At 38.8% G+C, this 16,753-nt stretch overlaps 1 protein-coding gene across 1 annotated transcript in view; it reads left to right on the forward strand.

Annotated features, from left to right (window-relative positions):
* Nucleotides 1-229: 229 nt before the first annotated feature.
* Nucleotides 230-16,753, forward strand: part of ERO1B (endoplasmic reticulum oxidoreductase 1 beta) — a 32,818-nt gene continuing 16,294 nt past the window's right edge. The window contains exons 1-5 of the mRNA XM_030034639.2: nt 230-624; nt 5,352-5,471; nt 10,651-10,734; nt 11,123-11,164; nt 15,644-15,726. Coding sequence (XP_029890499.1) covers nt 526-624; nt 5,352-5,471; nt 10,651-10,734; nt 11,123-11,164; nt 15,644-15,726 — 428 coding nt within the window. The 5' untranslated portion in view covers nt 230-525. The remainder of the gene's footprint in view (nt 625-5,351; nt 5,472-10,650; nt 10,735-11,122; nt 11,165-15,643; nt 15,727-16,753) is intronic.

Below are 16,753 nucleotides of genomic sequence, written 5' to 3' on the forward strand. Positions count from 1 at the left end.
GGCCGCCATCGCCCCGCTCCTGCCTCCCCTCACACAGCTTCGCGCCTCCCCTCACGCGTCGGCGCGCAACTACAGCGCCCACCTCCCTTCCCCCCCCCCGCCCCGCCCCGCCCCGGCGCCGCGCGCACGCGCCCAGCAGCCCCTCCCTCGCCGCTTGTTTTGGAGGCGCGCGTGGTCTTCTCCCATTGGGCGCGCGCGCGGACTACGGCTCCCGGGATGCCGCGCGGCTGCCGGAGGAGCGGGCGTTTGGGCGGGGGGGCGGCGGCTGCGCGAGAGAGGACCGTGCGCGCGCGCGCCTTGTCGGTGCTGTGGCGGCGGCAGCGCGCGGGCAGGTTGAGGTGAGCGCGGCGCCCCCGCCCGACGGCTCCCGCCGCAGGCAGGAGCGGCCGCGCCGGGAGGAGACGCTGCCACCGCCGCCGACCCTCGATTCGTCCCTCTCCTTCCTGTGGCGGCGGCGGAGCGGCGGGGCGAGGGCCGCCCTCCCCCGTCAGCCGCGGCGGGCGGAGCGGCGGCAGCAGCAGCAGCATGAGCGGCGGCGGTGCCGGCCGGAGCACCGCGGCGAGGGCACGGTTGGCGGCGCGGCTGCTGGCGGTGCTCGGCTGCGTCCTGACAGCGGAGGCCCAGGTAGGAGCCAGCGGCGGATGGGACGATGCGGCTGGCTCCCCACATGGCGCGGGGGAGGCGTGGGGAGGGAAGAGGGTGGCCGGGCAGGGATGCCCCAGCGGCTTCGGGTAGGGCTTCGGACCCCCGCCTGAGGGGAAGGAGAGCGGAGGACCTCCCTGTCGCGGGCTGGAGGAGGCGGTGAGGGCGCTTCGGAGGGTCGTGGGGGAGAGCGAGGGCAGCTTCGGGCCGTGTCCTGTGCAGCCTTCCCGGCGGGGAGGTCTGGGGATCCCTCGCTGAAGTCCGTAGCCCGCGTCCTGCCTATTCGGAACCCTGCGGTTGCTGCTTGCCGGGATCCGGCCCGGGGCCCGGTGCCTCCGGTCTGTGAGGGGAGAAGTTGTTTGACCTGGGAACCACCGGTAGGACCCTTATATAACGGTCCAGCCTCACGGAGCAGTTGTTTAATCCAGGTAACACTGCTTGGTGTCTGTAGGGTGTCGCGTTGAGGAGCTCCTGGCTGGATCGTACCCTTGGCTGTAGGCAGAAACTTCGGTGTCCTTACGAAGTCGATGAGAAGCCATATGTTCGAATGGCAGTATCGCTGCCCGGGCTTGGCTTGCGTTTAGGTGGTGTCTGTTTGCCCACATTACAGAGAAGGATGAGAATGCTCCTTCTTTCTGTAAACTGCCTTCACAGCTTCAGAAGGACAAGTGTCTGTAGTTGGGAGTTTGCTGTTCATCAGCAGTATGACCGTGACTGAAGTAACAGCTGGTGTCAAGTAGGGAAGGATTTCAGCTGGGCCAAAGACATTAGAGTGAGTTTATATGGAAATATGATGTCCACATGAAGCAAAGTTTGTCTTCTGTATCTGATTATTATTTTTCTTATATTTTCTGAATTTCTGCTTTGTATAACGTGCTATATTGTAAGTGACCGTTCAAGGCAGTGACTAGAGTAGTCTAGCATAGATAGCTGTTATTGCAGGGGTTTTTTTTGTTGTAAGTTGAGGTTTTCTCAGGTTTAAAAAGCCATTATTTTAGTAGCCATTTTAGCGTAACTAAATGCTAACTGAATTGGGACTCTTAAAGAAGCCATTAACAAACTGGCATGGTTTTCTTATGACGCTTGGCAGAGAGATTGGTTGTTGCTGTTTCATAAAATTGTTAACATGTTGTATTTGGAGTTTAAATACCTACAGTTTGACGTGGGCAGGGAAAAGATAAGCTAGCCATTAGTTCTTGGAGTCATATTACCTATAGTTCTTCTCTCATTCTGTAGCTATGGCAAAGTAAAACATTAAGGAACAAAAGAAGGTGTCCCAGGTGGTCTTCTAATTGTTGAAGCAATTAAAGTACAACAACCTGATAACACTAATAAGGTTGTTTGTATGAATAGACTGCTTGTTAGTATATGCATTTATTCAGGTTTTTCTTAATGCTTAAGTGCTGAATACATTTCTCTCCGGATTTCATAAGGAGAAATTGATGCAGGTTGGACATTGACCTTTTCTTCTGAAAGGCTGATTTATCTTGGAGAAGAAAAGTTAGAAGTTTAACAACTCCAGTACAGCTCTGATATCTGTACAAGAACTAAACTAGGTTTGTCGATAGATGGAAATACTTTGGTAAGCATATTGGAAATACAGAAGAAATAGTAGCTATTCAATGTCAGATGACTTCTTGAACACAAATGATAGGAGGCTAATGCTCTTAGAGTTTATCGTAGAGTTCAAAGTAATTAACAGATGAAAAGAAATCTTGATACTTGGCCATTGTAATAAAAGTTGTGATAACTTACAGTACAGTTTGCCTCTATATTTGCAGACTAAGATAACTAGTATAGTTCAATTAAAAAAAGGCAGAATACCTGTTGTGTGAATAAGAAAGTAGGTCTTGCAATACAATTTTAACTGTGTAAAACACTGTTCTTATTTTGATGTCTCCAGTTTGAAAAAGAATTTACTGGAAGATCCAGGTGTTGATAAAAATGAAAGAATTTTCTGCATGTTCTTAGAGTGTTTCATCATTACACAAGTGAGAGCACTGAAGATTACACCTGGACTTATTAAAAAACTCTAACTGGTGTACTTGAAGCCTGTGTTGCTGTTGCATTAGTGTGCTATGAACTGATTCCACTGATGTGCAGTATTGGCGTTTCATACATGCTGTCAAACCATTTTATAAATTGTGGTTTGGTACAGATATAGCATAGTTTAATTTTAGAGCATGCTTTCCAAGGAGACATTGATTTTGCTATTTTATGTATACAGGGAGCTAACCATTCCAGTTTCAAAGAAGTTGTGAGAAAGAGATAGAGAATTTCATTTGCTTGCTCTTGTTACTCTATATTAATTTTTCTCTTAATTTCTTAGACTAGCTCTAGTTTTTGGGGAGGGTTTATTTCTGAAACTTCCTCATGTTCTAAGTAAACTGTACTGCATTTTGAAAGATGTTCTTAGAATCGAGATTTTTATCAGAGACATCTGGCAAAGGTGTGACCTCCGTTAGTTTGCCATCTTAGTTGAATAGAGACTGCAGCTTTTTATTTTTCCATGGGGATTTGACACTGAGTGTAACTACTGCGTGTTTATTTCGAACATTTTCCCCCGAAAAAGCCCTTTCAGTTCTGCATAGGTGGTAAAAGTATTTTTGTAAGCAGTGGATAGCTTCATGAGGTGGTCACCAAAATAGTTTCCTACACTTTATTTTCTGAGTACAAAGAAAATTTCTTGGATCTTTCGTACCGCTTTCAGCTTGATAAATTATTGCTCTTCACATAATGTTTATCCTGTTTATACAGTTTAATAATATTTGAGCAAAATGTTCAGAGTTATCTTTTTGCCTTTTTATATTATAATGAAGTGTACTGCTGTTTGTTTTGTGGTATGGTGTTACCTGTAAAGACTGCAAAATTAATTTCTGCCTATGTGTGACCGATAAGAAAATTTGAAATTTTTAATGAAATAGTTATAGATTAAAATGCATGGGGGTTTTATTTCTGTAAGTATCAGTAATGACAACTTTTGTCTTCTGACTTTGAAATGGCAGCCATGTGGGCTGTGAGCTTTCTTGGCGTTGTGAAAAACCTGTAATTGCACATAGGCTCTTTCATAGCTGTTCGCCCAGGTTTGAAGTTGGATAACATTAACAAGGCAAGCATAACTGCATGGAAGACTTAGGGTAAAGTAACTTCCCTTGAGTTTTACTTCATTGCCATATCTAGTCTGCAGAATTGTGACAGTCTCTTTAGTGCCTCAGGAAAAGTAGGATGTACATAAAGTGAATTTTCTCTTTAAATGCTTTATTGCCATACCCTAACCTCTTTATTCTCACAGGGGGGTGGAGGAAATCCATTTTCCAGGCCTCCTTTATGCTTCATAAAAGAGCAGAAGCCTACAATTCGGTTTCTAGTTACTCTTTTACATCAAGCTTGGTTATATAAGGGTATCTGTTCTGTAAAGTAGTGGAGTGATTTATCATGCATAAAACAGATTAGATGATTTCATAATCTCATCTGCATGAAATCTGTGGAGAAAAAAAAGAAGCCACAAAATATTTTTTGTCTGCTTTTGCACATAACCTTTTAGTAGTTAGAAGTTCTTCTAAGCCCATGCGAGATACAAGATGTGCGGGCTTTCTTATTTTGTATGCTTTCTAAGGCCATCATGTATGTCGATGAATTTCCTGGTAGTTAACAGCAGTGTTTGGTTCCATTCCCTTAGATATGGTCTGAAGCCTTCAAACTTAGTTTTGAAAGGCCTTTCAAACATGTTTGTAGTTGTTTAAGGAGCTATGCTTAGGAGTAGGTAGTTTACATTTAATGAAATCTATCATACAAGTGTTCATAGAATCACACTTTCAGTGTTTCCACCCTTCACTAAGATGCCGTCAGGGTCTCAGCAAAAGTGTTGCCGTAGCTTAGTCTGCCAAGTTAGTTGGGCCTGGCCTCTCTGCTACTTGCACAGACAGTCCTGCTTTCCTCTCCTGTGCTGGCAGTAGTGCTCCTGCACTTGTGTGCACTCCTTTTCGTAGAGGTGGTCTTAAGCTAGCACGGTACCTTGAACCAGCTTGCTGTCCTGGTGCAAGAAGAGGGATGAGACCTGGAAAGTTCAGACTTGGTTTCGCAATAGATTTACAGTCTTACAATATAAGTGACTGCACCTGATGTTCCTAGTATTGATTTGTAGAATTTAACTGTGAAGTTACTAACTTCTTGGGCATAAAAGTACCTATTCCCCTTTCTTCCACACCTCTAAAGAAACTAGGTGGAAGTGTTCCTACACTTTGAGAAGAATTATAAAAATAAGTTGACAATGCATGATTGTGGGGGTTTTTAGGCAATTCAGCTAATGAGTGTTTGATGGGAGAATACTTGGTATGCAACTCTAATGTACAAATATACCATGTGTTCGTAGTTTGGAAAGTCTTGCTGCTCATTCTGCAGAAAGTTCTATATGCTGAATCTGTCAACAAATTTCAGGGCTGAAAGTGTTAATCTGGCTAACATTGATACAGCATTGCATTTGGAAGTGGACTTGCGCCCAAAAAGAGTGCTAAGGTCTGTTATTTTCTAACTCTGAGTGTGTAAGGTATGTTGTAGAGTATTTTAATGATGAGAGAAATTATTTGCTATGGAACTGCATTTCACTAGTATTTCTTTTGACTGCCATCTTTTTCTCTTTAGAGGATTTTTCTGTAGTTAATATTGCATTTCTTGATTAAAAATAAATTTTTAATGTATTTTTTTAATAGCTCACAGGAGTCCTAGATGATTGTTTATGTGACATAGAAAGCATCGATGACTTCAATACTTTCAAGATCTTCCCCAAAATACAGAAACTGCAAGAACGTGATTACTTCAGATATTACAAGGTACAATTAGAATGGTATTTTCCTGAATAATTTAAATAAAATCTAGAAAATATAGGGAGGATTACATATCACTTCAACTTGTGTATATTAAGTTGTCTTTTAGAAGTCCACAGCTCTTTAATTTGGTTGTAGCAAGTTTTCAGTCCCTGACAGATATGTTAGTAATAAGTCATGTTTGCTGTGTTAATCCTGGAGTCAGTGACAGTAAATCATGACTGCTTTCATTCAACTGATAAGTGGTAATTTTAAAGGCAGTATCTTTGTACTGCTGCATCTAGAAAAGGATTGTATATTAGCAACTTTCTGACAGCGTGCAGTACTTGTCTTCTAAGAAATGTGCGTAATTTGAAATGGAAATATTGCAATGATTTCCTTACAAGTTGCTGTCTTAGTTCTGATTTTAGTGTTTGCCATGTAGAGAACCATTATTCCTTTGAAAAATAGGTAAAAATATTCAATTTTCAAGTAGTATGTAATATCACTTTTTTTATGACTTTAAACACTTTTTTCTCTGTGTTAGAATCTGAGGAGCAAAATAAGACTTGGAAGCCTGATACTTCTGTTTTCAGATATGCTTAGCTTGAAAATGAGGTTGCATTGTGACTGAACTAATCAGATGGTTGCCTGCCACTGGAAAAAGGAGGTTGTACTCCTTTAGGGCAGACTGTCCTGCCCCTTCCCTACTTTTAGCTCTTGGGCTTGTCCGACTGTGCATTAGGCCAATGCATCTCTTTAACCTGGTAGATATTTAGTTTGGATGTTTGGGTTTGGTTGCTGGATTTGGGTGGCATTTTTTTGTTTGTTTTTCCCCATGATGTAGTAAGTTATCTAGCTGACCTAGAATCAGACAAGTATTAAACTCATGGAAGATGGGGTTATGAATATGAGGAAGGAGAAAAAAAGCGCTAGAATCTTCCCTTTCTAGTCTAAGCAAGCAGTAATGTGTAACTTCACCCTGAATCTCCTCCTGCTACATGATACAGTTGTAGCTTCACTTTTCAGGAGAAACAACATACCTACAACTTCAGTGATAATACATCACATAGTAGCAGTAATTAGATTCTCCAGAGGCAGCAGAAAGATACAAAACAAAGTATTTGAAGAGGAGGAGCAACAGGTATACAAGGTTTTATACAACAGTAATTTCATCCTGCAAATTTAGAGCTAATCTTCAACAGCAGTTCTGCAGATCATACTTTAATGGTGTGTTGCAATCCTACCTCATCTTTAATACTTATCTTCCCAATAGATGGGTAATTACAAAGGCCAGTGTGCAGTCCACCTATCACCACACATTATTTAGTACTTCCAGTTGTGACAGGGAAGAATTTGTGTTGAACAAGCAAACTGAATAAGTCAGAATATTTTTCACCCTTTACCCTCTGAAAAAGCAACAGAGTTTTTCTGATGTCCCTGCACAGAATCATGGAAGTGCTATTAAGCTCATAGATGGATATGAAAATTGTGAGAGTAGGCAATGATCATCTAGGTCAACTACAGTGTAGCTAAATACTGAATAAGCATGGGGGGGGGGGTATAATTGTTCTGGGAGTGAAAACACTCCTACTCTGAAGTAATTTAATTTGTAATAGGAATTTGGATCATGAACTTTTGTAACTACAGTCGCAGTATTCCCATTGTGTTACTAGTTCAACGACCATAAAAGAACTCAAACTTTAATGTGTAATACTGAATGGATTAGAGAGTTTTTATTTAAAGGCCAAAGAAAACTGTCTTTTTAAAGTCTTGCTGAAATTGTGCTAGGTGGTTTCTAGGTGGCTAGTGGAACACTTCTTAATGAAAGAAATAAAGGAATAAAAAGTTTTGTCTCTGTATAGTTTTATACATCAAAACACACAAACTGTGGAAGCTTCATGATAAGGAATCTAACTTCTAATCTGTAACTCTGTCGTTTAGAGTATTATTCAATACTCTAAACGATAATAATGAAATCTAATACATCAGACCCTGAAGAAAGTAGAAGGATGTTCTATGTAGTCAGTGCATGATTGGTATTGATTAAAGTACAAGTGCAATACAACCTCAGTTTGTTGCAGAAGTGTGTGTGCGTGCTGGTTTTTAGTGCTCTTGAATCATTCTGGGACTAGCATATCTTGATTTGCAGATGTTTTTTCTGAATTAATCTGCAGTTTAGACAGCAGTATTCTTTTATTTAGTGTTCTTCTGTGTAAGAACAGTGACTGCCTAGTTACTTGTATCTTCCTAAGTGTGTTAGCATTTTTTGTTGTTAGAGTTTACTTTTAAGTAATCCACCTTTGTAATCTAACTATGTTAGCTGGTCTTTTTTTTGGTAGAAATTGGTGGGAGGGGCATGTTTTATATACTAGGTGTTATTGTGAAGGTGATGTAAAATGTAACCCTTCCCTGTGCTTTATTTAAAAAAAAAAAAAAAAAAAAAAAAAAAGGAGGAGTGAGCTAGTACAAAAGACCCTAAAATTTCACTTTTTCTAGGGATGGTGTTTGTGGATTGAATAGAGGAAATGGGGGGGTAAAGGCAACCTAAAATCTCTGGTTTTAATGTATCTGTGCTAGCATGGCTTGAACTGTAACTGGAAGATAGTTGTCATCACTCCTAAGAAGTCATACCATCTGCTTAATGTCTTGTTAAGTTTTTTTGACTGAGGAATCTCTCTAACATTTTAAAGCTGAATTTATAATTCCCAGTCATGCTGAATAAGTACATCAAAATGGAAACCTGGAAAACAGTCTTTCCTTCGGAAGTTATATAGCAGTTAACTTTGTATGTGTGTTTTGAAAATACAGAAAGAACTTACTTGCTGAAAGGTTTGGTAGTGGAATTTAGTGTAATAAAGGGCAGTTGAGCAAGTCAAACATTAAGTTTTTCTCTTTGGGGATCTTTTATGGTATTGACAGAACATTTGAAGAGGGAATTCTTTTTGTTTTGCTTTAATTTGGGTACGTAGTGCCACAGAACAATTTATCCTTCATGTATTAAAGGTTGTTTCTTTACTTCTGGTACATAGTTTTGATTTTTCTTAGCTGTCAAAATCAAGAGAATAGATTGGAGGGATAGTAAAATCTGGCTATAATTCATCTCAGATTCTTCATATTGTGCCTGCTTTGTGTCAGAGGCATATTGATCTAGTTTTCCTTATGCTTAGTATATTATGTGTAAAACTGGGGAAAAAAATTGAATTTTATTAATTTTTTTTATTGCTGAGGCTCTGGTTTGACATTCAATGAATGTAGCCATTGGGCTTCTATTACTGTATTCCCCCAAAAAACAGGCCACTTAAAGCAAATCACTGATCCAGTATAAATGTATTCTGCCAGTTAAATGTGTTCAAAGCATAAAGGCTTTTTTTAATGGAATAATTGTTCAAGATGGCTCAGTGATTTCGGGTTTTCTCCAGATTAAAAGATTGAGTAGTAGGTTTCTTTTATCATAGCAGGAACCCTTCAGGTACCACATGCAGTGGACTCCGAGTTCATCAGAGCGTGGGATTTAGGAGTCCGGTTGCCAATTCTTTGCCTAAGGGGCTGCTCTGGCACTACTGTACTAGGTGCTTAAGCTTTGTTTCCTGTCTATGTTTCTCCTTCTGTAAAGTGAAAGTATAGGATATAAATCAAATGAATTGGAAAAAAGTTCCTACATATAAGGGGGAAACATGTTTTTCTGAACACTAAATTGAAGTGTTTAGTCTCAATCTTTTAAGCTATTGGGTAAGAATACTGTTCTTTATAATGTGTGACTATTAATTTACTGTACAGCTTGTATGTATTTTTTACCATAAGCTAGCATAAGAATTATTTTTCTGACTTAAGATTTATAGATTTAAATAATTTTTATAAGCACATTTATAATTCTTAAATTTTTGTGTTGAAACTGCTCTAAGGCCTGATGCCATCCTTGGGGTATTAGGCTTAATATTACAGTGCATTTTATAGAACTCTTGCTGTGTCTGACTACAGAATCAAATTCAGTATCTGCAACAGTTTCAACTAAGTAGTGATACATCAGACCATTCAAGGTGTACTTTGTTGGATATAAGTAGTGACTTCAGTTTAATATCTTCATGAGTAGTATTTATCAACTGAAGAAAACTAGTACAAGCTGTGCTAAAGGAAAACAAAGTAAAAGAATAGAAGTAATTTTTGGTTTGTGTGGTTTTTTTTTTTACTTTGAAAGTTTTTTTTAAAACTGACTTTTTATCTGGAAAATAGTGGTTGCTACTGAGGATAAATGCTTCATATTTTATTTGTAATGTTAGACTTCAAAGATGGTGTACTTATGCAGTATTTCTGGTTAATCATGCAGGAAAACCTTTAGTCTGTAGTCTTCAGTTTAGGAGTGATGAGATCAGAGTGGTTTTTATCACTAATGTTTGTTAGTATGTATAAGGCTAATGTAAAGGAAAGCTAGGATTTTTATTGTTTTTCTTCACTGACTTTCACATTGACAATCCAAGGGAAGTGTAGTAAAATGTTTGAATCTCTTGCCATGTACTGTATACCGATATATGTGGTACTCCCTGCCTTTATTGTGTCATTTGATGACAAACAGGAGCACTAATCATCCCAGGATTTGCTGGTACATGTTTCTGAAGTGGGTTTTCTCACTATTTATATTTGTACTATATCAGCTCTCTAATTTGAGGCCATTATGATACTCATTCTTCCTTGGCTAGCTATGATGTGTAGTAATGATTGCCTGTTTTTATTGCTTGAAATCCGAAATCATCCAGGCAGTTACTTGAATTAGTAAACTTGTGCACTACTCTGCCCTCCATCAAATGTATTTTCTTGATCAGTATAGTACAACTGTAAGTACAACCATTTTAGAGCTGCATATGTCTGATTTGCCTTCTTTTTGGTAGTTTATTTACTGCTTTGAAGTTGTATGAGTAGTGAGAGATTTAATTTGTGCTTTAATACACTACGTGTTTATGTCCACTGGAGACCATTATCACTAACAATTCCACTGCAGCAAGCTTTAGCTTATATACTCAGAAGGAGAGTAGTTAAAAGAAACCAACTGACTGACAAAAGCCCCTCAAACTTAAAGTACTAAATTTAACCCTTTTTCCTTCGTATCCTCTCCCCTTTAATTTGAAATGATTTCCTGATACTGACAGCTCTTTCTTTTAAAGTTGCCTTATCTAAGCGTTGATTGATAACTTTTGGGTTTGTATTTTAGGTCAACCTGAAGAGACCATGCCCATTTTGGGCTGATGATGGCCATTGTTCTATCAAAGATTGTCATGTAGAGCCTTGTCCTGAGGTATGGATCAAATAATATAAAATAGAAAAAGGTTGTTTGGTTCAAAAGTTTGCTAATTTGCAGTGGCTAATACTATACTAACAATATTTCCTAATGAGAACTTAAATTTAAATAAAAGAGTGACGATAAAATTATTTTCCATTTCAAAAGCAGAAATAGAACCAAAGTGTTTTAAGTTCTTAGTCATTTTACAAATAAAACAAATAACTTTTCTAACCTCTGCCACTGTTTTGGATATAACATGTTGAGAAGGTAAAGGAGCAAGTTAATTATTTAAAAATAAGTTTGCTTTGACCTCTGTAGGAATTATATTTAACTTGTAGATTTTAATCAAGCATAATCATTTCTATGAACAGTGTAAAAACTGTGTTTTATTTCTTGTTTTTAGAGCAAAATACCTGTTGGAATTAAGGCTGGGAGCTCTAATAAAGTAAGTAGTTATTTATTTTCTAAGTTATTTCTGGGGTTTTTGGTTTTTGTTGTTTTTTTCTCTTTTTTTAAGTCTTAACATTACAGTAGCTGTGTGACTCTTTATTACAAACCCTCAGTCTTGGCATAGTGATGAAATTGTTAACGTGACTAATCAGTTCCTGTATGTGGCTTTACATTTTTACTTTCATGTATAATAGTGTTTCTGACATAGCTGGTACAGTCATATCATTCTGAATCTGTCATAGCTTGAGAGCTGGTGCAGACTGAATCAGTGAATGACCAGGAACAGCAGTACCTGGCCCTAGAATGCCTGATGCAAAATTCTTTGTTCATTTCTGAGTACAGGCCACCTTCTATAAAGCCATAGGCTAAGATGCACAAATGCAGTAGCAGTACAGTCTTTTGTAAGAATCATGTATAACCACAACCTCTAATATTAAAAGAACCTGAATGATTACATGTAGTTTTGCCATGTCTAATCTTGAACAGGTCATGAGTCTAAAGATGATTTGGTCATTAGCCTAAAGACAATTTAGGCTGAAGTGGTCAGTGCAAGCTTAAGTAGTCAGTCTGTGCTGTTGGCTTTTGCTTGCTTCTATCCAAGCCATCCTTCCTAGATCAGCAAGTGATCTTAGCAAAGCCAAAAAAGTAAAGAGGGTATATATGCCTAGAAGAGAGGTCAGAGCAGAAAGACAAACAACCTTCCCCCACCCCCAAATCCCAAACACAGTGGCCAAGAATAAGGATTTTTAGCAGTTGGTGGGATAATGATGCCCAAATGAGAGACCTTCCTCTTGAGTGCCTTGGCTCTGTTGTAGACTCATACTTACTCTTACTTAACTATCATACCTCCATCTTCCCCAGTACTTTCCAACTCACAGGGCAGCCATAGTTGCTGCTTGCCTCACCTGAGTGTAGTTCACCACATCATAAATGACCATTGGCATTAGGTTTAGACTTTATGCCAAGAAAGATTACCAACGATAGCTGAGGGGAATACTCCATCGTGAATTTATGACTTCTGTGTACTGCTGGCGTTAACAGTGCAGACAAGTCTGTCCAAGATTTAGCTTGGTTCCGAGAGGAAGTCTTGCATCCTGTTTATAAATATGTCATTAAGTTTACTCTGAAGTAAAGCGTGCCACTTCATTTAAAGGTTTCTGGTGATCAGAGAAGAAACATGTTTCTCACTAACATGACTTTAATGTCAGTCATTCACCGTTTCAGCACAAGCAGCAGTAGTTGTTCTGGGAAAACTTTGGCACTATCTCTGGGTAGAAGATCTTGAGTTTTAGCTGGATAATCTGCTGCCAGTTCTTTTTCATTGACTCTGTTATCTTACAAGCTTGATTGTTCAGAAACTGACTCCTGGTAATGCCATAAAGTCTCCTAAAGAGGCATTTTAAGACTTTAAAGACTGTTTTAGAAAGGATTCTTCTAGTAGGCCTTTGAGCTTCCTGATTGATTAATCTTGAGAGCCATAAGTAAGATGTTGTTAAGATACTTCACATGAACATATTGAATTAGAATTCGGAAGTGGAAAATCAGCCACCTTCTGCTTTCACCACAATAAAGAAAATGGGATAGCTTCTTTGGGAAGCTATCTCTTGCTGGTATATTTGCTGCAGTTGTTTCCTTTGAATTGCCTTGTGGGTTGTTGCAACCAGCTACAGTAGTGAAAGTTGGGCAATTCTGCACCTTTAATCTGTAGTAGAACAAAGTCACTAATATCTGCTGCTTCCCTGTCAGAAAATGAAATACTTCTGCAGGAAAGTTGTCATCGGGACTGACGTGAATCTTACCTACACCATTTTCTTACTTCTCAGGATTCAGTTAAATATCTTTCTTGGAGCCAATTAAAAACTGACAATCTCATTTAATGTCCCTTTTAAGGAAACAACAAACTCATCTTAGTATGAATGTTTTGTTTCAAGGACTATGCAAGTACTGTGCTATTATCCTGTGCTTGGTCCATTTGGAAAAGTCCTGCATCTTATGGATTATCCTTAAAGTATTGGTTTAAAAAAAAAAAGGGATTTTTTTTTTTTCCTTTGGGGACATACGTATCCAGTTTTTCTCTTTCATCCTGATAGTGTCTGCCTTGGAAAGGTGAAAACAACTGAAGGCATCTTTTTAATAATGAGAGCTATAATCTTTGAGTAGATATAGTCAGGATGGAATCCTGTGAAGTTTTCTGTGGTCTAAGCACTTGGCTTCTGTGCAGTTTCCTGTTGCCCTTCTCTCCTAATGTAGATGAGCTTGTAAACGTCTAGCTTTATTTAGGCTTTCATGGGGGATTTTTTGTTTGTTTGCTGAACCATAGAGAGAAGAGTTCTTCTTTTGAAAGCTCATCTAGCCACAAAGACCAGGGTTACACTTGCACTGCTTCCCCACAGAAGTGCAGTTAGCAATAGAGGATCTCTTTTTAATTCTTGGCACCAACATAAGCTTTTTTTGAAATGGTGCTGGAGAGGCACAAAGTAGTTTCCCTTTCTACAGTCCTGTTTCATTTGAGTAGTGAACTCATTTTGGGGGGCTAGACATTAAAGAACTGTCATGACAGTTGCTGTGTTGATCTTTGGAGCAAGGGACAGGTTGCAGTAACTCAAGGTTCCAATATTTAACTTAATATTTTACTTCCTGCCCACCTCTTTTCTGTTTTCCAGAAACTGCTCTTAGGAGATCCTGCTTTGGCAGGAATGGGTACTTTGTTCTGAGCTAGTCAGTGGTCACAGAGCACTGATCTGATATAGCTGTTGCTGTTAAACACTGGAGACTAGTGAAGCCTGGAAACATGTTTTGAGACTTGAATGTTTATTCTGTTTGAAACCTTAAATTTAGGATTATATTCTTGGCAGTAATTTTTTTTCACTTCAGGGTAGGGATTGGTTTGCAACTCTAGACATGCAGAATGTTTACTTCAGCATCTCAGTATGTTATTTCATCAGCAGTATCTGTTTCATTCTAGGTCAGATCCATTCCTTGTTCAGATCTTTCCATTTAACGTCCATATGATGCTAAAGAATGAGCCCACACACCTGGCAAATCCAAGAAAATTGAGTGAGAAGTTCCTTCTCAAGTAAATATTTGTTATGGGCAAAGCCCCTAACAAAGCTTAAATTATTTGGGTTTTTTAATCTTCTTCACTTTGGTCTTCAGTGGGTTCTGCTATTTTTTCCTTGTCTTGGTTCTAGCAAATGCATTTTTCAAGTAAGTTGTCTTGCTTACTTATCTGAACATTTTTAATTAAATCCTTTCTTTTTTGAGAAGTATGGTGATATGTATTGTGGTGGTACTTTGCCTGTGGCATCTTGACCACAAGTCTGTCCTCAGAAATGAACTATGCTTTTCTTTTAAAATTTATCAAATTATTATTGTTGTTTGCTATTTCTGGAGGGTTGACCAAAGCCTTTAGCTTATGTTTTTATTTTGAGCTGGTTTTGGATAGTAATCCTTCATGTCAGTATGTATGTGCCCTGAAGTGAAGGAAAGCCAGCAGTTTAGCTTTATATAAGCTATCGGTTACTCAACATTAAATCAGTTTCTGTATTTCTTAAGGACTGTGATAAGGTCGAAATCTGTGTAAACCTAAGGCTCAGTCTGCAAAAGAAAACACACACACACACAAAAAAAAAAACACAACCCAAACCCCCCCCAAAAGAGGAAATTGGGTTTGTTTATCTTTTAAGAGTGCACTGATACTATCTATTATGTTCCAAAACTGTTAGAAGGACTTTTTGAGCTTTAAACTGACAGACTGCACAAATTCTCTGCTGACATAACCATATTATTGTAGAATAGTGGAATTGAATCTTCAATTCTTCAAATGTTTTCCTTAGAAGTACCCTAATAGTAAGTCTATTTTAGTGGATTGCTTTTTTAAAATATTGTAGAATCAGAATTCAGCTTAAGTACTTCAATTTTTGCTTTAAAATAATTAAAATTTGAGTTCAGCTTGAAAATCCTCTCCCAGTCCTGTGCACATCTAAAGCATGCCAATGAATAGAATTAAATGAAACAGGAGGGGGAAATGGCCAAAACATACATTTTTCCTACTGAAATGACCAATGAAACTTGAGATATGATTATGCTTGCAAAAGACAAGGTATGTTTATAGGTATGACACTGCTTGTCTTCCAAGGTCCTTTTACAAAAATGTAAATAAGTATCTGAAACACTTCAGAACTCCATTTAACTTAAAGAAACAAACAAAAATAAAAAAGGCAAAACAAACAAAATTTTGACATATTTAGCTGAATTTTCTATGGTAGCTAAATCCACAGAGCAGAATTGGCCTGATGAAATTAAGTAAAGAAAAATAGAAATAAGAAATGTTCCAGAATTACTGCTTCTAGAATTTGAGGATTTTCCCTGATACTAGCCAATTCACTGCTAAACCTAGAAATACCTTTCACAGCACCTGTTCTCAGAGAATTTTAGGTAATTCATTTGTATGTTAATATGAACTTTCTTACAGTATTCAAAAGCAGCAAATAATTCCAAAGAATTGGAAGACTGTGAGCAAGCTAGCAAACTGGGAGCAGTTAACAGTACCTTAAGGTATGCTGTGATTTACAAAAATAGTAACAAAGGAGCATTTTGTCTGTCTTGTTTTTGCTATGTGCTGGTTTTTGTTCTTCATTCTTTCCATAGCCCATTAGAAAGTAAATGTGAAATGATGCAAGAACATCTGAAGGTAAAGATGTTAAGTAGACTTTCTTTTTTCCTTTTTTTTTTTTTTTTAATTACGCTTTGATATTATTTGAAAGAGGTATCTTACAGCTTCAAAAGTCGGAGGAAACTTGCAAATAAACCCACCTTTTTTCTACTTTTACCAGTATCAGTCTTTGTTCTTGATGACTGTGCTGGATTAAGGGATTCTGTCCTGCTCTGTCCCTCTGTTACACTGATGTGCCTGTTTGTGATAATTCAGTGAACCAGATCAGGGAGCTTGTGAGTTACTTTTTTTGTTGCCAAAGTTATTTTTAGCTTGGATCAATTCCCTGATCTTGCTTATTGCATGGCACAGTCAAGGTTGGGTGGGAGGAATTCTGCAGAATGGTGTTGCCCCTGAGTAGGAAAGTGTGTGGAACAGCAGTTAGAAAAACCTGCATTCTACTAGATTCCCCACCTTTAAAAAGCAGAAGTAGAAAAATCAGTTCTTCACTGTTGATGGAGAGGTGTGGTGTCTTTGGCCTTGGATTTCAGCCGTTCTACCTGATAGAGATGTTGAAACTCTTCCCTGTCATCTGACAAAATGGGACTGCCATGAAAAAGCGACTGCTTCTGCCTGGTGTGCAGTATTTTAAACCAAACTGGGCAGAGCCCTTATCCAAGGTTTTTTAGGGGAAATAAGAAACTATTAACTCTCATCCACTCCTGTAGGGCAAAAGAATATGAGATTGAGTACACATATGGAAAGCTAAAGAGAGTGCCTTTTGTGAGAGTAGGATAGACAAAGTTGGGAGAGGGCAGGTAATGTATCCTGTGAGTTCAGGAAGAGTTTGTGCTTTGTAGGCAAACCTCCATGTTCTCTACCTAGCAGTGCATCATGCTCGTGGTTTTGGGTTATTTTCCTTTACCAACT

This window comes from Aquila chrysaetos, chromosome 13, assembly GCF_900496995.4.
Source record: "Aquila chrysaetos chrysaetos chromosome 13, bAquChr1.4, whole genome shotgun sequence".
NCBI classification, from domain to species: Eukaryota; Metazoa; Chordata; class Aves; order Accipitriformes; family Accipitridae; genus Aquila; species Aquila chrysaetos.